This window comes from Xiphophorus couchianus, chromosome 22 (assembly GCF_001444195.1).
Source record: "Xiphophorus couchianus chromosome 22, X_couchianus-1.0, whole genome shotgun sequence".
Taxonomy (NCBI): Eukaryota; Metazoa; Chordata; class Actinopteri; order Cyprinodontiformes; family Poeciliidae; genus Xiphophorus; species Xiphophorus couchianus.
In genome coordinates, this window is record NC_040249.1 from 1,158,823 (window position 1) to 1,176,673 (window position 17,851).

The window sequence follows — 17,851 nt, forward strand, 5'->3', positions numbered from 1 at the left end:
TTGTGCAACACAATCTTGGACGGTAAGTCAGACTCACATTAACAAATGTTAAATCTCCACTCATGTTTATTTCTAACATAGCTGCAAAAAAATGCATAAAACATAACTTGCTGAAAGCAGCAGTATATAACTTTTCTAAAAAGATTTTTTTCATATTTGTTAAAACATTTGTCATTACATTGTGACAGTATAATATGAGACAAATATTCTGAAAAAATTAGCTCCTCTGCCTTCTTTTAGTACTCCAAGTGCTAACTAGAAACAACCAATCAGGGGCAGGTTGTGGGTGATAGAGCTGTCAATCATTCTTGTGTATGCATGTGCATCTATCCCTACCCTGTTGTAGCTTCTGAAAGAAGCCTCTGCATGTCACATAAATGTAGGTAGAGTAGCTCTACCATGTGATGAATGCACAGTCATGGCAACAAACTCTGATGTAATTGTGCCTTTTCTAATATGAGGAATCTAGCATGATGAGTGCTCCAAATGAGAGAATTGAATAAGAAACCCACAGGAGTAAACACAACTGAATCCAGTTGGAAGTTGCCTGAAGACAAAGTGAGGGTTATGAAGAAACATTTCTCCTTCTGAACAGAAATAGAATAACAAAAAAAGCTCACTGAGGCAAGGCTAGAGAACCAGCAGCATCATCACTGAGGACAACAAGAGCTGGTTCTGATTATTTACACTCTGTGAATATTTAGTCAGTGAATACATCAATGTGGCGGTTGTGTGGACTCACTTGCAGGGTCTGTGCCACAGGCAGCACAGTTCCTCAGCAGAATGTCTATGAGTTTGAGTCCGATTCTCGTGGACTGCAGTCCTATTTTGACCAGCACTGCCTCGATGTTGGGGGAGTGCATGCCGCAGTAGGGAGACATGAGCAGAGCAGCACAGGTCTGCAGCAGGTTGGCTGTGGGTGCTGCAGCACTGGCCATCATGGCCTCCAGGTCCCCAACATGAGTCAGGCAGTGATGGAGCAGGCGGAGCCACCCGATGCTGAGGAGGCAGAGAGGGGATGTCTCAACTACAGATGCGCCGATCCTCTTTTTTCATACCACTACTAAGTTTTAGTATCAGCCGATATCGATCCAATGCAGAACATTAGTGCTGAATTGGATTAAAGCGTTTCTTTTTTAAAATGCAGACATAACCTGAACTACAAATTCATTTCATAACTCTGCACCAGAGCAGCATACTTAAATACACCAATAGATTCAAAAACTAGGTCAAACATGTAAAAATAACACAACTTTAATTTGTTCAGTCAGTGCAATTACTACTTGTTTTACAGCCAATGTAAAGCAAGTAGTAAAGCAATGGTCCCGGCGTCCTGCATGTTTTAGTTTCTCACTGGTGGTAGTAACAACCTTTCAGCAGGTCAATGTTCTTCTTAGGCCTTCTAATGAGCCATCATTTGATCCAGGTGCGTTAAACCAGGGAAAGAACTAAAACATGCAGGATGCCGGCCCTCGAGGACCGACTTTGGGGACCACTGTAGTAAAGAAACCGATGAAAACAAAAGGTTGACTACCTTGGTCTAACACAGGGGTGGGCAACTCCAGGCCTCGAGGGCCGGTCTCCTGCAACTTTTAGATGTATCTCTACTTCAACACAGCTGAGTCAAATAATGAGGTCATTAGCAGGACTCTGGAGAACTTGACTGCACTTAGGAGGTGATTCAGCTGTTGGATTCAAGTGTGTTGGACCAGGGAGACATTTAAGAGTTGCAGGACACCGGCCCTCGAAGACCAGGATTGCCCACCCCTGGTCTAACATGAAATATAAACAGTGACAAACCTGCTTTCAAATGGTTCAAAAGACCAATTAGGAATTTTAAATTTGATAACTAAAGCGTGACATCGCTCAGAGCACAACGCGTAGAATAAGACTAAATAGATCTGCCTTGACAGATCGGGCACATTGTCACCGATGCACAATCCAAACATTTTTCAATATCGGGATTAATACAGATTTTAATATCGGATCGGTCCACCTCTAGTCTCAACATAAGATGCTTTACACCCAGACAGACTTATTGAGGCAGCAGTGTGTACCTGGTTTTAGAGACCTGGTCCTCAGAGGGAAGAAAGGGGTTGTTGACCGTAGCAGAGGAGGTATTGCCAAACGCCGTCAGCCCCAGCAGTTTGATCTGAGAAAGCCCCAGGGTGCTGGCGTCCCGCGGCCGGTGGAGCCTCAGGCACACCGCGGACGCCACTTCGGCCTTCACCAGCTGAATCTTTATGTAGGTAAGGCCGCTGGTGAGGACCGGTGTAGAAAGAGGCAACATGTTGACCCCGTCTGCACTGATCTCCACGGAGACGGAAGACGGGCAGGCTGAATGGTGAACAGAGGGAAAAAGAACAATAACCCCAAGTTTTTCTTCTAGTGACAGGAAAAAAACATGTACTGATTCAATGTATACAACATGCTGTATACACTGAGTTATTACTATTATTATTATTATTATTAATATTATAAGGTTTCCCCAGTGTATTATAAGCCTGGCAGGCCACCAGGCTTTACTTGCCACCCCCCACCAGGCTAAGCAATGCTTGTTTTTGTTTTTGTTATTTATTTATTTTTTCCCCCCTAACATAAGCCAACTCCAAGCCTCTTTACTGTGCTGAGTATTTCACTGGCAGAGCAGAATAGTTCCTGAAAGATGGATTTATAGTTTATGCATTGAACATGGTATAAAGCCGGGAGCGCACCAATCACACCGCTGGCACCTCTGCATGTTGGCTGTATGGCGCACTATCGCAGCTGGATCTCTAAAGCTTTCCTCGGCGCGAATTGTGCGTGCCGCCTTTCACTTAAACTGGATACAGTATATATGTTTATACTGTATAAACATTTATATCAACCCCCTGTGAGAACTCATGTTTCTTTGGAGAACTCTACATCAAGGTATGAGTCATGTTTTAAAGTCACCGCGTTTGCTCTGCGCAGCTCAATGTAACCTGCAAATATAGGTACCTGTTTAGAGGTGCACGTTAAGCATGTAGTGAGAATGGTCTATCTGTGTGAACAAAGAATTACGTGCGGCCTGTGCGTTTACATCTCAACACCAAATTATATTGCTTGCCCAAGCTCATTTTTATAACTTCTAACATTATTTAAAACCAAAACACAGCAGGCTACTGGTGGACTGCCCTAGCGCCACTACCACCAAGCTTAACAGGTTTTCTGGGGAATACCCTCTATTATTACTGTTACTAATTATTATTGTTGACTGGAGTCCAACTCACTGGCCAGAGAAGCTAGATGAGGCTGGATGTGGACCTCCTTGAGCAGCACAGCAGCAGGAAGGTGGATGGTGAGGTCACACCACCCCTCCTCTGGCAAGAAGATGTAGGACCAGGCAGCTGAGCGTGCCCGGCGGTGGGGGGGCGTGGCCTGAAGGAGAACCTCTGCCGGTTGTGCAGTGGGGCTGCTGGATGTGATGGTGCCTAGGGACGGATAAACACAATCAGAGGCTCAATAGATATAACCTGTAAGGTGTAGAACCTGTCGTCTGCCTGATGTGGCAGAGAGTCAGATAAAACGTACCTAAAGGAGCAAAGTTGTGGAGTCCTTCAGCGTTGTCTGGCTCTGATGTCATCACCCTGGACTTAAGGTTACCGTCAGCGGTTTTCCCAGGACCAGAGTCCAAGAACTTCATGATGGTGGACACCATACTGCGTGCAGTGTTCACAATGGCTCTGGTGCTCGTCACCATGTTGTTACAGATCAACTGTACACCTCCTGAAGAGTGAGAAGAAACTTGATTATTACTAAGGTTGTCATTGTTAATGCATATGATTAATCTGAAAATTTTAGTGCAAATTCATCTATCTATTTTGACCTAAAAGTCTCTCCTACTGAGTTACCCGGTTCACAGCAGTGTGTTATGGAAGTGACGCACAAGGAGCAACTGACAGTAGCGAGAGATACGTTTTCAGCGACAGAAGACAGCAAAAGTTGTTTAAAATCTTCAACCTTTTTGTGTTTCGTTGTTAGTCCACGTGTGCACATCTATGTGTACAAGTTCGAAATTTCACATGGCCGAAATGGGTTTTTTCCACAGGGTGTCTGGGCTCTCCCTTAGAGATAGGGTGAGAAGCTCAGCCATCCAGGAGAGACTCAGAGTAGAGCCGCTGCTCCTTCACGTCAAGAGGAGAGTTGAGGTGGCTCGGGCATCTGGTCAGGATGCCTCCTGGACGCCTCCCTGGTGAGGTGTTCTGGGCACGTCCCAACGGGAGGAGGCCTTGGGGAAGACCCAGGAGGGACTATGTCTCTCGGCTGGCCTGGGAACGCCTTGGGATTCCCCCGGAGGAGCTAGCAGAAGTGGCTGGGAGAGGAAAGTCTGGGCCTCCCTTTTGAAGCTGCTACCCACGCATCCTGACCCCAGATAAAGCGGAAGAAAATGGATGGATGAATGGATGGTGCGTACAGTGGTGGGCAGTTGCCCAGGTTGGCATCGGAAATGGGTGTGGCATCGAAGAACTAGAAAATAAAATCCAACTCATCTGTCAGTTTTCCCCTGAACAGGTTTTCTACTTCCTGTATGCATGCATGCCTGCATGCAAAAAATAAATAAATAAATCTGACAATTGCTTCCATTTTAATTGGCTGGAGAGCGGCAGGAGTTATTTGCACAGCTGCGTGGATATTTATATTTCAGGTTTACAAGGATAAGCATAGTGATTGATCCTGATTAATCACAGGGCCAGAGTGTGATTAATCTCATTAATTCTTTTAATCAATTGACAGCACTACTTTTTAACATTTATGGACCTCCAAAATAAAATGACAATATTTACCACCAACCACTGTGGCTAATAATCTGCTGTGGCTGATTATTGTGGCAATAACCAGCCACAATCTGATGGTTAAAGAAGAAACTACATATGTGAACACCCACCCATGTCATGGAAAGCCTTGAGAGCTTCACTGGTGTCCAACACTCGCAGGATGAACCACAGAAGAGGCTCAGACAGCTGGCAGGTGGAGAGAGACCCCTACCATCAAACAAACAGAGACACAGTAAGGTTTGCCTCACTCTATTTTCGAAAAGCTCATTTCGACTCCTGACGGCAGCAGCTGAAGCAGCAGCAGACGGCCAGTTGTACCTGTCTGCCCATGTACCCGCAGGCCATGTACGTGAGAATGGGCTGCAGCATGACCTGCACTGAGCTGGCCCTCTTGCTCAGAGTGGTGAGGATGGTGAAAAGGCCATCGCCCACTGAGATGGCATCCAGACCTCCGTGGAAGTTCTCATGTTTGGTAAGATGGAGACCGCTGGCACCTGGAGGAAAGACATCAGCATTTGGGTCAAGAGTTTTTATCATCATCAACACACTCAATATGTTGAGCTGCTAAATTCCAGAATTCTCATATTGTTTAATTAAAAACACTTCCACAGGGATGCACCAATCCAATATTAATGTTTGTATCTTTAAAGATATATATATTTTTAAAAATTCTAGATCATTTATCAGTGACAATGTACCCAATCCATAAGAGCAGATGTATTCGGTCTAATTCTATGTTTTGTGCTCTAGGGCAGTGGTCCCCAACACCCTGGCCGCGGTCCGTGGACCAATTGGTACCGGGCCGCATAAGAAATAATTAAATATTTCCGTTTTATGTGTTATCTGAGTCTGGAGGATCTTTTATTTTGAAAATCCTTCAACGGGATTCTCTTGGTTACGTCTTGCGCTCCAACGTTGAGCCCACAAGCAGCAAAATGAGTAAGAAACAGATCAGGTGTCTTTGGAAAGATTTTTTTGCAAAGGGAAAAAGGCCCAGAGAAGAGACAGGAGAATGGATTTATCCCAGCAGGTGATTCCCACGTTTCAAGCTCTGTATGATATGGTGACCTGCTCGTTAATGAAGCAATGAAGCCTACAAACTGCTTCGCCACTAGAGACCAAGCACCCTGTGCATAAGCAACACTTCTGGTGTCATTGTCTCTCATCACTCCCAGATGGACCGTCTGGTTGCAGAGAGACAAGCAAAGCACTCCCATTAGTCGTTATCCTGAGTTAAAATTTTCATGAAAATAAAATGTTCGTTTTTGTTGCACATCTGAATCTTATTTTGAAGGGATATGTAAACGTTACCATAGCGACCAGAGTCAGACAGCACTAGGGCAGTGGTCGAAACAAGATGAGAGGAGTGGAGCTTGTGAGTTTTAGGTCTGGTTCACACGGCACGATTTAAGGATTGTCGTCCGATTTTCCAAACCTCAGTGACCACAGAGCCGATAAAAGTCCAACAGGTTCGGTCAGTTCGTGTGTCCAGCCACACGGCAGGAGCGACACACCACACAAGAACCGATTCCACTCACGATCATCCCGGTTCTAGAAGAAAATTCTGTAAAACCCCCAACATACCATACGTGAATTTAGAATAAACAAACACGGATGACGATGTAGAAGCAGCAGTGATAGTTTGTGGCTCATTTTAAGCGATAAAAGACGAAACAAAAAGAAAAGGCGTTTGATAAAAGAGGAGGGAGCAGCCGCTCTATTTGCTGCACTATGATTTGGAGGCGAGTTATGTTTTTTTGTAGTTAGCAGTTTTAACTGAATAAACATAACCACATATAATAAATATATATAATAATGACCTTTACATATATTTATAGTAACAAACATTTCCACATATCAGCTCCAATGTCCACTGGACTCTCGGTTGCGCCAAGTCAGCTGTTTGGGATTCCCCTCCATTCTTTTTTTTTTTTTTTACCCCTCCAGGGGGTCTTTTTGTGGGCTCTAGTGTCCCTTATATGATAGTAGGCTGACAGGAAATGGGGAAGGAGAGGGGGAAGACATGCGGCAAATGTCGTCGGGTCCGGGAGTCGAACCCGCGACGGCCGTGTCGAGGACTCAAGGCCTCCAAATGTGGGTCGCACTAACCCCTACGCCACCACGGCACGCCCTCCCCTCCATTCTTACATCACCGCGCTTTCTGATTGGCTACCATTCAGCAGGTTGCGTTCACGCTCCCAGTCAGTAAAAACCCCACAGGCTGCGATAATCGGGCCAATACAACGCACCACCACGTAACACACCACACACTGCAGGATGTTGTAAGATTGTCGTAAAGGGAAAATTGGGGCAAAAAATAAATAAATAAATAAATAAAAGACGTGCAGTAGCCTTAACAAACCCCCCATGCCCTCCAGGTGGCAGCAAAATTGCCAAGTCTTGACCGGTTTGCGGTAATAAAAAGGTTGGGGATCACTACTCTAGGGGACATAGTGCTTTACTAATTATTTTACATTGCATTTAAAATTACTAACTGCGCTTTGTGAACTGTTTGAAAGAAGTTTTGTTGCAGTTTATTTTTGCCAGTTTCAGTTTATTTATTTTCCATTGGTTCTTCTACTCCTGATTGCACTGGCTGAACAATTTAAAGTTGAGTTGTTTTTACATGTTTGACCAGGTTTATGAAGGTATTTGTGTATTTACGTGTGCTGTACTGGTGCAGAGTTATTAAATAAATTTGAAATTCAGTATCTTTATGTCTGTTTTAGAAAAAGAAACGTCGTAAGTTAATTCAGCACTGTTTTTCTGTGTCAGATCGGTTAAGCCGATACAATACCTCAACTCAGATATCGGTAGTGAAAAAACTGGATCGGTGCATCCCTAATAGAAAGCAAAACAAAGCAGGTGAAGATGCTGATCTAGTTTGACGAAGCCGACAGAAAGTGAAAGTAGTGTGATGACTGAATAGAAGTCTCACCGATGATCATCGCCATGGCACTGCTATTGCACTGACCCAACGCTGACAAGATCTGGCTCATTATCTGCTGGTTAGCTAGCACCAGGTCAGCCACACCAGCAGGGGGCCCGGGACTGGATGAAACTCCTCCCGCCACGCTCTCCTTGCTTCCACAGACCTTCTCCTCATCTGAGACGCTGCTGTCGGCGGCACCGCTGCCAACCGGCGGCAGCCGGCCACTGAACTCGCGGTCCCCTGACAGAGGAAGCTGCACTAGCACGTTCACCAGTTTCAGCAGGTTGAACATGAGCTGGTCGCGCGTAGTTTCCCCACACACGGCCTTGGCGTCTCCGGGTCGGATGATGTTGGCAAACAGACCTCCGAAGCAGGCGCGGGCCCCCACAGAGCTGTCAGAGCCGCTGCGGGACACCACCTTGTCTGAGCACGTGATGTAGTGGTGAACCAGGAACGTGATGGACTCCAGGACAGAGGAAATGGTAGACACGGACACCACCTCGAAGTTCTGCTCCAGGGTAAAGTCCAACAGCTTGACCTGGGCATCCAGAGGACCCTGACCCAACTGGAACGGGCCCCTGCGGAGCCAGCACAACCCGTCAGCTGCACCTCTTAAACTCTGATTGAGCTGATTTGCCTGAAGCTCACCTCTCAGTGGACAGGATGTGGATGAGCTTCAGGAGGAACTCGCTGAACATCTGGGGGCAGGTGGAGGACAGGTGGACCTGCAGGCGGCTCAGGAACTCATGCATGGCCTGTGTGGCGGTGGGGCCCACCTGGGAGCTATGCTGACTGGTCCCATTGGTGCTACCGCTGGACAGGAAGCGCACCAGCACATGGACAAGGGTGGGATCTGACACCATCTGCTGGGCCGTGCTGTCCTGGCAGTTCAGCACGCTGATGGAGGCTGGAGGCAGAAACACAGCTTTAACACACACACACACACACACATCCTCCTGCAATGTGAGGGCCTCACTGACCAGAGCTCGGCATGTTGGTCATCAGGGTGAGGGAGTGTAGCACCAGGCACCATGTTCTCAGGGAGGTGCTGGGGTACCAGGCCAGCACCGAGATGAAGCTGCTGACAGAGGCTGCACACACACATACGTTAAACACACTTACAGAAACAGTAAAGCAATCTGAGACAGCTGGGGGGTTTAAGAGCCCACCTTGGTTGAGTGGGATGGTGGGCACCCGGCTGGCGTTGAAGAGGAAAATATCTGATCCGCTGTCTTCGCTGCCACCAGAACACGTGTTTAGACTGAGCGTTAGCCACAACTGCAGCAGCGACTCCAGCTAGGAGGAGAACACACACATTTCATCTGGCTCCTCCTTATTATAAACACTCACTAAGCTAATCGCTTTTCCAACTCAAATGATAAAAAATGGTGGAAAAATGCCGTCTCAAGGTTTCCCTCAATGCATTTTAAGCCTGGTGGGTCACCAGGTTTAACTTGTGCCCCCACCAGGCTTAGAATTGTTAATTTTTTTTAGTTTTTTTTTTTTTATGATAGCCTCTTTCTAAAGATTAATAGTTGGTGTTTAGGTATTAATCTTCCAGTCTTCCAATAATGCATAACTATCAAGTGATATTTTCAAATTTCATGACAAATATAAACATGTGTTACGTCAGACACATGGGGGGCAGCTGGATGACTGCCCTATCGCCCCGAACACCGGGCTAAGAAACCCTGTATCTTGTTTACTAAAGCGCTTTACTGGTGTAAATATCTCAAAAGCCCTGAAAAGAAGAAACCTGAAGAGGAACTTGTAGGACTACATTTCCAAAGATTCTCTGCTTCAAATGTCCTGGATATACTGAGCTACCAGACAGGCAGCAGGGACGGAGCATCTTTAGAGTCAGTCACCTGTACATGGTGGACCTGCAGCATGGAGAACAGCTTGTTGAAGCAGTTACTCAGAATGGGAACGGAGGAGGGCTGGACGGTGGGGCCGCTGCAGGGTGGGGAGCCCCCGCTGTGGAATGCTCTGAGCAGGGAGTCATCGGTACCATTGGCGGGCTGGGTGACTGCAACACAAACACACAAAGTCTTCATGTAGAACACAGAGCATGGTGCCACACTAACACAACTATGGCTTCCTGTTTTTTCCCCCAGAGGACAACATTTTGAGCCTTCTGCTGTGTTTATAAGTAACAAAGATAAAGGGACAGTGATTTCCATGTGGGAAGAGCTGAAGCACTGAATAAGATCAAGGTGAAGTTCTTAACAAATCCTTTCTTCTTCAGAGCCAGACTGCAAACAGAAAGCCAGCAGCAGCAGGTCAACAACAACAGGCGTGACCCTGGGATCCAGCAACATCCAGCAAAATAATTTCTTCATGAAACTTGAGTAAAAATTATGTTAAAAAATACATCAGGGGCCCTGAGCTCTTTCCTCAATTATAGGGAACAACTTTACTCAAAAAATACTTCAACTCCAAATGGAAATAAAATGGTCTGACTCCCATTTATCGAAGTTTACTCAACGAGTGATTATAGAGGATTATGATAATAGCTAAAGGTAGGAAGGTTCTCCTTCAGCAGTCTGTATCACAGGGAATAATAACCAAGCCTCTGACTGAAGACACTTTGTTATTGTATCACAGTCTTAAAAAGAGAATGATCTGGGTTGTTCATGATGTTCTTCACTTTCGGAATCATCCCTCTTTGTACTATCAGGTCATCTTCAGAACAGAACCAGAACCTTCTTTACCAGGTTGTGGAGCCTTTCTAAGTCCCTGGTTCTGATGCTGCTGCCCCAACAGATTAGATGATTCTCTACAGACTTATAGAAGATCTGAAGTACCCTGCTGAAAACACTAAATACTCAAAACTTCCTCAGAACCAGTCTGCTCTGTTCAAATCTAATAAAATAGTTAAAGAAAAAACAACATTGAGCTTCTTACTTGTAGATGAACTGGAACTTAGAGCTTGTAGAATGGAGTCAGCCTGTAAAGTTGCCATCATTTTCAGCATCAGCTCAGCCTGCTGCTCCAGGCCAACCTCAAGTCGGGCATCCAGCGCTGTGAAACGAGAGACCGAGCATTTAGCCTAAGATTGGGTGGAAGCTATTATGAAAAGAAAAGCCGGTGCTGAACAAAAGCAGAGGTTCACCTTGAGACACAGAGACCGACACACACTGAGAGGCTGGCTTTTCAGGGGCAACCAAAGGTTTGGATACCGGAATCCCAACCCCTCCGATGTAAGGGTTGTACCCGTATGTTCCATAGTCAGCACCCCAGTAGTCATACCAGGTACTGCTTATAGGCTGAGAGTAGATTAAAAAAAAAAACACAAGGACCATTTATTACTCACAAATACAACGTAACAACAACTGATTCAAGTTATTACTGGACAGCTGGAGCTGAACAGCACTTCAACCAGAAGAACGTAATTTTACTGAAATGTCATATTCTGCAATACAAATAAGAAAGGAAGGACAACAAATAATGGAATTGGGAATAACATCTTGAAGTACAAATATTTTCCCAATCTTTTATTTGTTTATGCATTCGTACCCAGACCTCTAGAAATATTACAATGAAATCTGATACTTTTCTAAATGACAGTCTTGGATAAGTCATTTCAAGGTTAACTGATGGGCAAATAAGGAACCTTTGGCATTTTAAGCTTTTACACTGATAGGTGAAAAAAAATGAAAGAATAAAAGTCATAGAATCAACATACCTTAAATACTTTGGCAGCGAGAGGATCTTTTTCCAAATCAATATCTAAAGGATCAATATCAACATCCATGAGGTCTTGTAGCAAGTCAAAGTCTATGTCTTTATCTTTTTCCAAAGATGACAGAGGTGGAGCACCTTTGGATAATAAAATGCTATTTAGTATTACTAGGTTAATGCAAGAAAACATTTAAGCAACAAACACTTTGAGCCACTTTTAACATCAACATAAACCTAACTGAAAAACTGTCAATGCCATAGTAACAAGCTCGATCTACAGTAAGTGATAAACTCACATTTATAGTATAGTAAAGTGGAAAATGTATTCCAAAACCTTTCATAGTGCAATACCAAAATATCTGGGTTTAACAGTAATACTGCTGTGGGACGTGTGGTGAGCGGATAGAGGGGCCCCACATACTCTGGAACACGGTGGAGGTCCCTGTGGTCCCTGCGATGATGTCTGGCACCAGAGCTTCATCGATGGTCTCCACCAGGGGAATGGTGGAAGGCTGGGCTAAAGAGTCGTCCGAGTCTGCCACGGCTGAGGAAGATGACGCCCCTGCCTCCTCACCCACAACCACCTCTTCCATGGCATCCAGAGAGCCCGGAGACATCAGTTCACCTTGGGTCAGAACGACAAGGTCAGAAGCTGAACCTGCTTCATACCCTGAACTGAGAAACCCCTCATCATCTCTGATCCAGACCATCAGCACAACATGGCTAACTTAGAGAGATGGCAGAGAACTGCTGCCTTATGGAACTTTACCACTAGACCGCCTCTAACCGGTACAAGCTTTTCCCTTTATGTAGTCTGTTCCTTGTTGTTGAGGGCGGGTCGTGAGCGTGCAGCAGCTGTGTTCAATTTTCTACTGACGTCTGCAGCAACACTCAGCAAAGGAGAACCTCGAGGTTGTAGTTCTGGGCTCAAATAAACCCAGATATTTCATTTTGTCCTTCATTACTGGCCCAAACATAATGAGAAAGACTCAGATCAGTTGATTATTTTTGCTGTACATGTTAATATGATTACATACCGGCACTTTATTTTTTTTAAATGCACAAACTTTTGGATTTGCAGTCAAAAGATATATACCAATAGCCACGCCTGAACCTTTTTTTTTTTATCCAAGGGAAAAATAAAATTCACAACACAAGCTAATATTATGTAGTTCTGGTGTTTCACACTGTCAACAGAAAAGTGCAGCCTGTCAGAAAGCTGACCAGCTGCTCCATTTCTCTCTTTTTTATGACTGCCTTTCTTAAGAGGAACTAACTGCTAGCAGAGCTGCTAAATCAACATCATTCTGCTTCAAAACTTAGCGCATGTGGTCCTGACGCTGATTGTGATTAAACTCATAACTGTTCCTCCATACTGAGCAGCTCTCTGATAGCAGACAGCATATCTGTGCTCCACTGCTAAACTTTAAAGTGGTTTTGGAGTTTTCAGTGACGTAAATCACGAGCCAACTAATGAATGCAAATCAGTTGTCAATCAAAAGGTTTCGGTGCCATACCTTGATTGATCCTGCTAGTACTACCCCTAGAGCAGGTACTGAAATCTGAGAACAACCGGGCTGAGCTGCGCCGGATTTGCTAATGGAAAACGAATTTGGCCGAGGCCATACTGGTTAGAGGTGGGCTAGTGGAGAAGCGCCTTTGGCATCCAAAAACGACAAGGAACAAGGAAGGCAAGTGTCTGCACGTTTAAGCTTTAACTTATTATGTTGACCTCTTGACAGCTAAGACCAATGGGAAGCATCGTCGGTGAGCAGTTCTTTCCCCTCCAGCAGGGAGATGGGAGGTGGGATCTTGCACTGCAATGTGTCTATATCAGTGTGTTCAATCAGAGTTGTTTCACTTGTTAAAAATCATTTGGTGCCAAGACAAATGTTCTGAATTTAGATAAATCCTTCAGAAGAATAGATGGGGTCTTTCGAATAATCAGGCATCTCAGTCAAACTGTGGTTAGCTTCTGAAACCTTACGTTTTTATTTCCGATTCCACCCTTGCAACAACTGGGTCAATTGGATAAAATGTGGGGGTTATAACCAGATGAAACAGACCTGCCAGGATGTCCTGGAGCATACATGTGAGGGAGTACTGTGCCCAGGCCCCTCCCCAGGAGATATCCCCTCGGTTGAAGTCTGTTCCTACAAGCAGTAGCAGAAGGCGTTCCAGCTGCTGTTCAGACACCACCTCACACAGATGGATTGTAGGTCTTGTGGCATTAGCTATCCTAGCAAGTACCTGCAGAGACAACAACACTGGTCACATGTCTATACACAGAACATTTAGAAGATCTGCACCTTTATTTCAGACAAATACCTTGCAGACAAAAAGCAACAAGTCAGCATGGCAAGTGAAGTCCATAGAGAGCAAAAACAGGGCAAGTTTCTGCACTACAGAGATGCAGCGTTCATGGGACAGAGTGAAGGGCAAAGGTTCTACTTCTGGGGCTTCTTTGGCTGTTGTGGACTCTGCATCCAGTGTAGAGCGAGGCCATTCAGCTGTCCGTCTCAGACGGATCAGGTCTTTAAAGTGCTGATGGAGGAAAACAGAGCCAAAGGCAATTAAACATACAGCTGAAGAATCTGACACTACAGTAGTCTCCGACTATTGTTCATTAGTGACATTTGATGTTAAAAGTCTGACAGGTTCTCACCTTAGATGTAGCTTGTTTGAGTTTGGCCTGTTCCACGAGCAGTTTGTAAGAGGAACCTTTGTTGCTTTGGATTTTCTCCTTCTCTATTTGCTCAACCAAAGCCTTCTGTTTGGCTTTCAATAGGTTTAACTGCTGCAATAAAGCAGGCACAATTAAAACAAACACTGCAGATGCATTCCTGTAAGGCTCCTCAGTTATTCTGGCTTTGGACTTAAACATGTTTACCTGCTTGTGATGAACGAGCTGCTTGCGAAGCTTCCGTGAGTACAGCCGATCCAGGCTGCTGCTGCCTTTAGCTGTCCTGTTGGAGTTCTGAGACTGAAGCGTGTTGTTGATAAAACTCCACTGAATCCCTGAGGAACAGAAAAACAAAACATTACAAAAGGAAAGAAGAGAACTGTGTGAGCTAGCTATCTTTACAGGAGCAAGCCCTACCCTAACAAACGAAATATGATTTCCTCTGTAGGACGGACATGGGTAATAACTGGGCCTGTCACAATAACAAATTTTGCTGGATGATAAATTGTCCCAAAAGCTTTTGCGATAAATGATAATGTTGCTGTTCTGAGACCATTTTCAAGTAGCATAGTGGTAAAAATGGCATGATAATGCAGGAGTACATTCTCAAAGATCAATACACTTTCAATTCTAATTTAACACTGGAACTGGAAGACATATTAAGTATCCAAATGTCATTTTAAGTGTCCAAAACAACAGAAACGATAAGAAAAAAAGAACTACGAAGTCTCTGTAAATAAAATTGTCCTTCATAAAAAAGGCTTGTTGAGACCAAAGTACCAGACTGAAGACTTATCATCCAGTTTTTGAAAGAAAGAGAGAACAGAGGAAAACACTAAATCAAGCAAATGGAAATTATGGAGCTTGTTTTAGTTTATCATAAATTAATTGATTTATTGGTTATTGAGACAGGCCAAGTAAAACGTTCTGATAAATGCTACATGTCATCACTTTCCTAAAATAATGGCATATGTCAGATGTGATTTCACTTTTGGCACGCATCTGCAGACGGTGTACACGGAGTCTACGCGGCTCACAGAACACCCACTTTAAATTCTATATATTTCAAAAGCAAATATTTTGTACCAGCATTACAAATGATAAAATGGATCTGCAGAGCTGAAAAAATTAAAAATGAAAATGGCATCATGTCTTCTACCTGTTACAGGCCGGTCCCTTTCCTTCCCTCCAAGGTTCTTCTTAGCCCCTGAGGCTTCATCTTCAATGCTGGCTACATAGTCCAAGAGTCTTGAAACCAACATCACCACCCAGCTGATCATGGGAATGTCCAAAATCCCTGGAGGAAACAGACTTATTTTTGTACCTAATTCTGCATGTTTTGATGACTGTCAACATGTGCTGCACTGGGTTTACCTTCAGTCCTGCGCTGGGAAGCAGCCTGTGGTTGCTGCAGAGGGGACAGCAAACTGTCTAACAGGTTCAGGAGACCCTCCAACACGCCACTGTTACTCAGGGATCTTTGGCCAATGCAGGACAGGAGCATGAATACTCTGCCAAAACGAGAGAGGCTTTAGTCTCAGCAAACAGCAACAGAATAGAACAGAAAAATGTCCATAACTGTCCCTTAGTGGGGAAATTCAGGTGTACCAGCAGCAAAGTGACAAGTTCAAGAATGTAAGTTACACACAAAAGATAAAAACAGACAAAAAATAATATAAAAAGAGAACTAAAAATTCTGTGCACTGGATGCCCTCCTGCAGAGCCACCATCATGGACAGATGTTGAACCCATTTACAGCACAAGAAGATAAAAATAGCATTCAATTAAAAAAAGAAATTGCCACTGAGAATGATCTTTAAAAAAACATATACATAATGTGCAGGTAATTTTGCAGAAAAACACAAGCAGTGAAAATTTTTTTAAACAACATCAATGTTATTTGAAATATGACAAGGTTAATTTGTGGTTGTTTTCACGCTTATTTCACGGTTCATATTAGTCTCAATGTTTTCTGGAGCGCAACGCGAAGCTCGACGTTATTCACAGGAAATATTACCTTGACATTAACAACAACACAGCGGGACGGATCATCCGGGAAATGATGGACAGGGAGAGTCTGACTAAAACCAACTGGATGACAGACAAATTCTGGGGCTTATTATGTGTCTCTGCTCATTTCCAAGACCAAATAAGTAACTTCGTGTTCAAAAACAAGCCCCAAAAAACACAATCTGCGACTCATTAGATTTGCAAGCAACTTTAGAGAAAACAAGCCCAAGGTCGCTTATAATAATCGGACTTGGCCACAGAAACTCAAAATGCACATCTCTCTCCTCTCTCCATTATTTTTGTTTCCCAAGATTCATAGAGGAAATAATATTAAATTACAAAAAAAATAGTAACGCACAGCAATTTGGATAAATAACTTTAATCTGATTACTAGATTTGAAAAAGCAACACGTTAGATTACTCGTTACTGACAAAAGTGGTCCGACGTCAGTTACTTTGTAACGCATTACTGACATCACTGATAAGTACATCCAATTCAAAGTCAATCATGATGTTTTAATGACAGGAGGGTTTCTGTTCGTTCTAGTTTTGAAAAATAACCTCCATACAACTCTGTGATGCCGGGCAATAAAAAGCTGTCTAGTTATTTATGTTGTTTAGAAATATGCACTCTAAATTTGCAAGTTTGTGATATATAATGAATGTGTCCACAGCAACAGAAATTGGAAACGACGAACAGGAAAACAAGTTTGAAAACAAAATACACAAACTTATTTGCTGCTGCAGACCTTAAGAGGATGCTGACCAAGGAAGCCCAGGGCTCATTCCAACTACTCAAACTAAAACTTCATGTCTTTGCGGAAGTTAAGTGTATAAGACTCAGAACTCATTAAAGCCTAAATTGTGGCAACTTGTGGGACAAAGGCAGAGAAGTGGCTCCCGTGTTGTCCTACCTGTCCTGGGGAAAGATAAGCAGCTGCTCGGAGTTGTAGAGCTCCTGCAGGACGTTGGAGAGGAACTGGCCCCACCAGCGCTCACCCCCACACAGCTGCACCAACAGCAGTCCAGCATGAAGACGGATTTTCGGCGTTCCGCTGATGCAGAGATGTTTAAAAAGCTCCTCACAGGCCTGGGCATGGAAGGTGTTCTGGAGCACAGAGGGGACCGAGTGTCCTAACAGCACAAACATACAAATCAATGAATCAAGTGTGCAAACCATGTAAAACATCCATAATACCGTGTATTATTTCTGTAATATTTCTGTTCAGGGCTGGACGGTATCACGTGTCCGGTGTAAATCACAGACAGTGCTCCACGTCTCACCGTTATTGGAGTGCAGAAGGCTGAGGAGTGTGTCCAGCAGGTAACGGATGATTGTCCTGAGTTGCTCAGTGGAGGAGCTGTGGACCAGCCCCTGGGCCTCTGGGTCACAGGCCCTGGGCAGAGACTTGCGGCTGGCGCCCAGAGACACCCGCAGCCTCTGGACAGCATGGTGGGCCAGGTTAAGCTGCAGCTGCAGCTGGATGCAGTCCTGATAGGCTGAGAAGACCCGCTGGTCCTCTTCTACCACCTTGTCTGGTTTCCGCAGGAAATACTGGGCATTATTGGCGCTGTTCAGAGGCGGAAGGTCGATGTTCTGAAGAAGAGTCTCCAATCGATGGCAAGCTAGATTGTACCTGGAGAGCAGAGCAGAGGACATTAGGCCTGAAGAACAGCACTAATTACCTCCACCATTTCTGATGCCGTTTAATGTTTGACTTCTTTGGTGAGAACTGAATCTGACCA

The 17,851-nt window shown here is 44.5% G+C and overlaps 1 protein-coding gene across 3 annotated transcripts in view; it reads right to left on the bottom strand.

Annotated features, from left to right (window-relative positions):
• The window catches only part of birc6 (baculoviral IAP repeat containing 6), a 78,368-nt gene that overhangs the window by 34,876 nt on the left and 25,641 nt on the right, over window positions 1-17,851 (bottom strand). For 2 of the 3 annotated variants that reach the window (XM_028007539.1, XM_028007540.1), the window contains exons 29-51: window positions 17,390-17,742; window positions 17,020-17,239; window positions 15,470-15,606; window positions 15,255-15,392; window positions 14,303-14,430; window positions 14,078-14,209; window positions 13,741-13,956; window positions 13,479-13,662; window positions 11,834-12,037; window positions 11,417-11,550; window positions 10,844-10,997; window positions 10,636-10,752; window positions 9,597-9,757; window positions 8,898-9,024; window positions 8,709-8,819; window positions 8,377-8,635; window positions 7,735-8,306; window positions 5,115-5,290; window positions 4,907-5,003; window positions 3,553-3,747; window positions 3,252-3,452; window positions 2,058-2,337; window positions 743-999 (exon numbers count right to left, since the gene is read on the bottom strand). In XM_028007539.1, the coding sequence (XP_027863340.1) occupies window positions 743-999; window positions 2,058-2,337; window positions 3,252-3,452; window positions 3,553-3,747; window positions 4,907-5,003; window positions 5,115-5,290; window positions 7,735-8,306; window positions 8,377-8,635; window positions 8,709-8,819; window positions 8,898-9,024; window positions 9,597-9,757; window positions 10,636-10,752; window positions 10,844-10,997; window positions 11,417-11,550; window positions 11,834-12,037; window positions 13,479-13,662; window positions 13,741-13,956; window positions 14,078-14,209; window positions 14,303-14,430; window positions 15,255-15,392; window positions 15,470-15,606; window positions 17,020-17,239; window positions 17,390-17,742 (4,553 nt within the window). The remainder of the gene's footprint in view (window positions 1-742; window positions 1,000-2,057; window positions 2,338-3,251; window positions 3,453-3,552; window positions 3,748-4,906; window positions 5,004-5,114; window positions 5,291-7,734; window positions 8,307-8,376; window positions 8,636-8,708; window positions 8,820-8,897; window positions 9,025-9,596; window positions 9,758-10,635; window positions 10,753-10,843; window positions 10,998-11,416; window positions 11,551-11,833; window positions 12,038-13,478; window positions 13,663-13,740; window positions 13,957-14,077; window positions 14,210-14,302; window positions 14,431-15,254; window positions 15,393-15,469; window positions 15,607-17,019; window positions 17,240-17,389; window positions 17,743-17,851) is intronic. The other variant, XM_028007541.1, reaches the window with a different exon arrangement.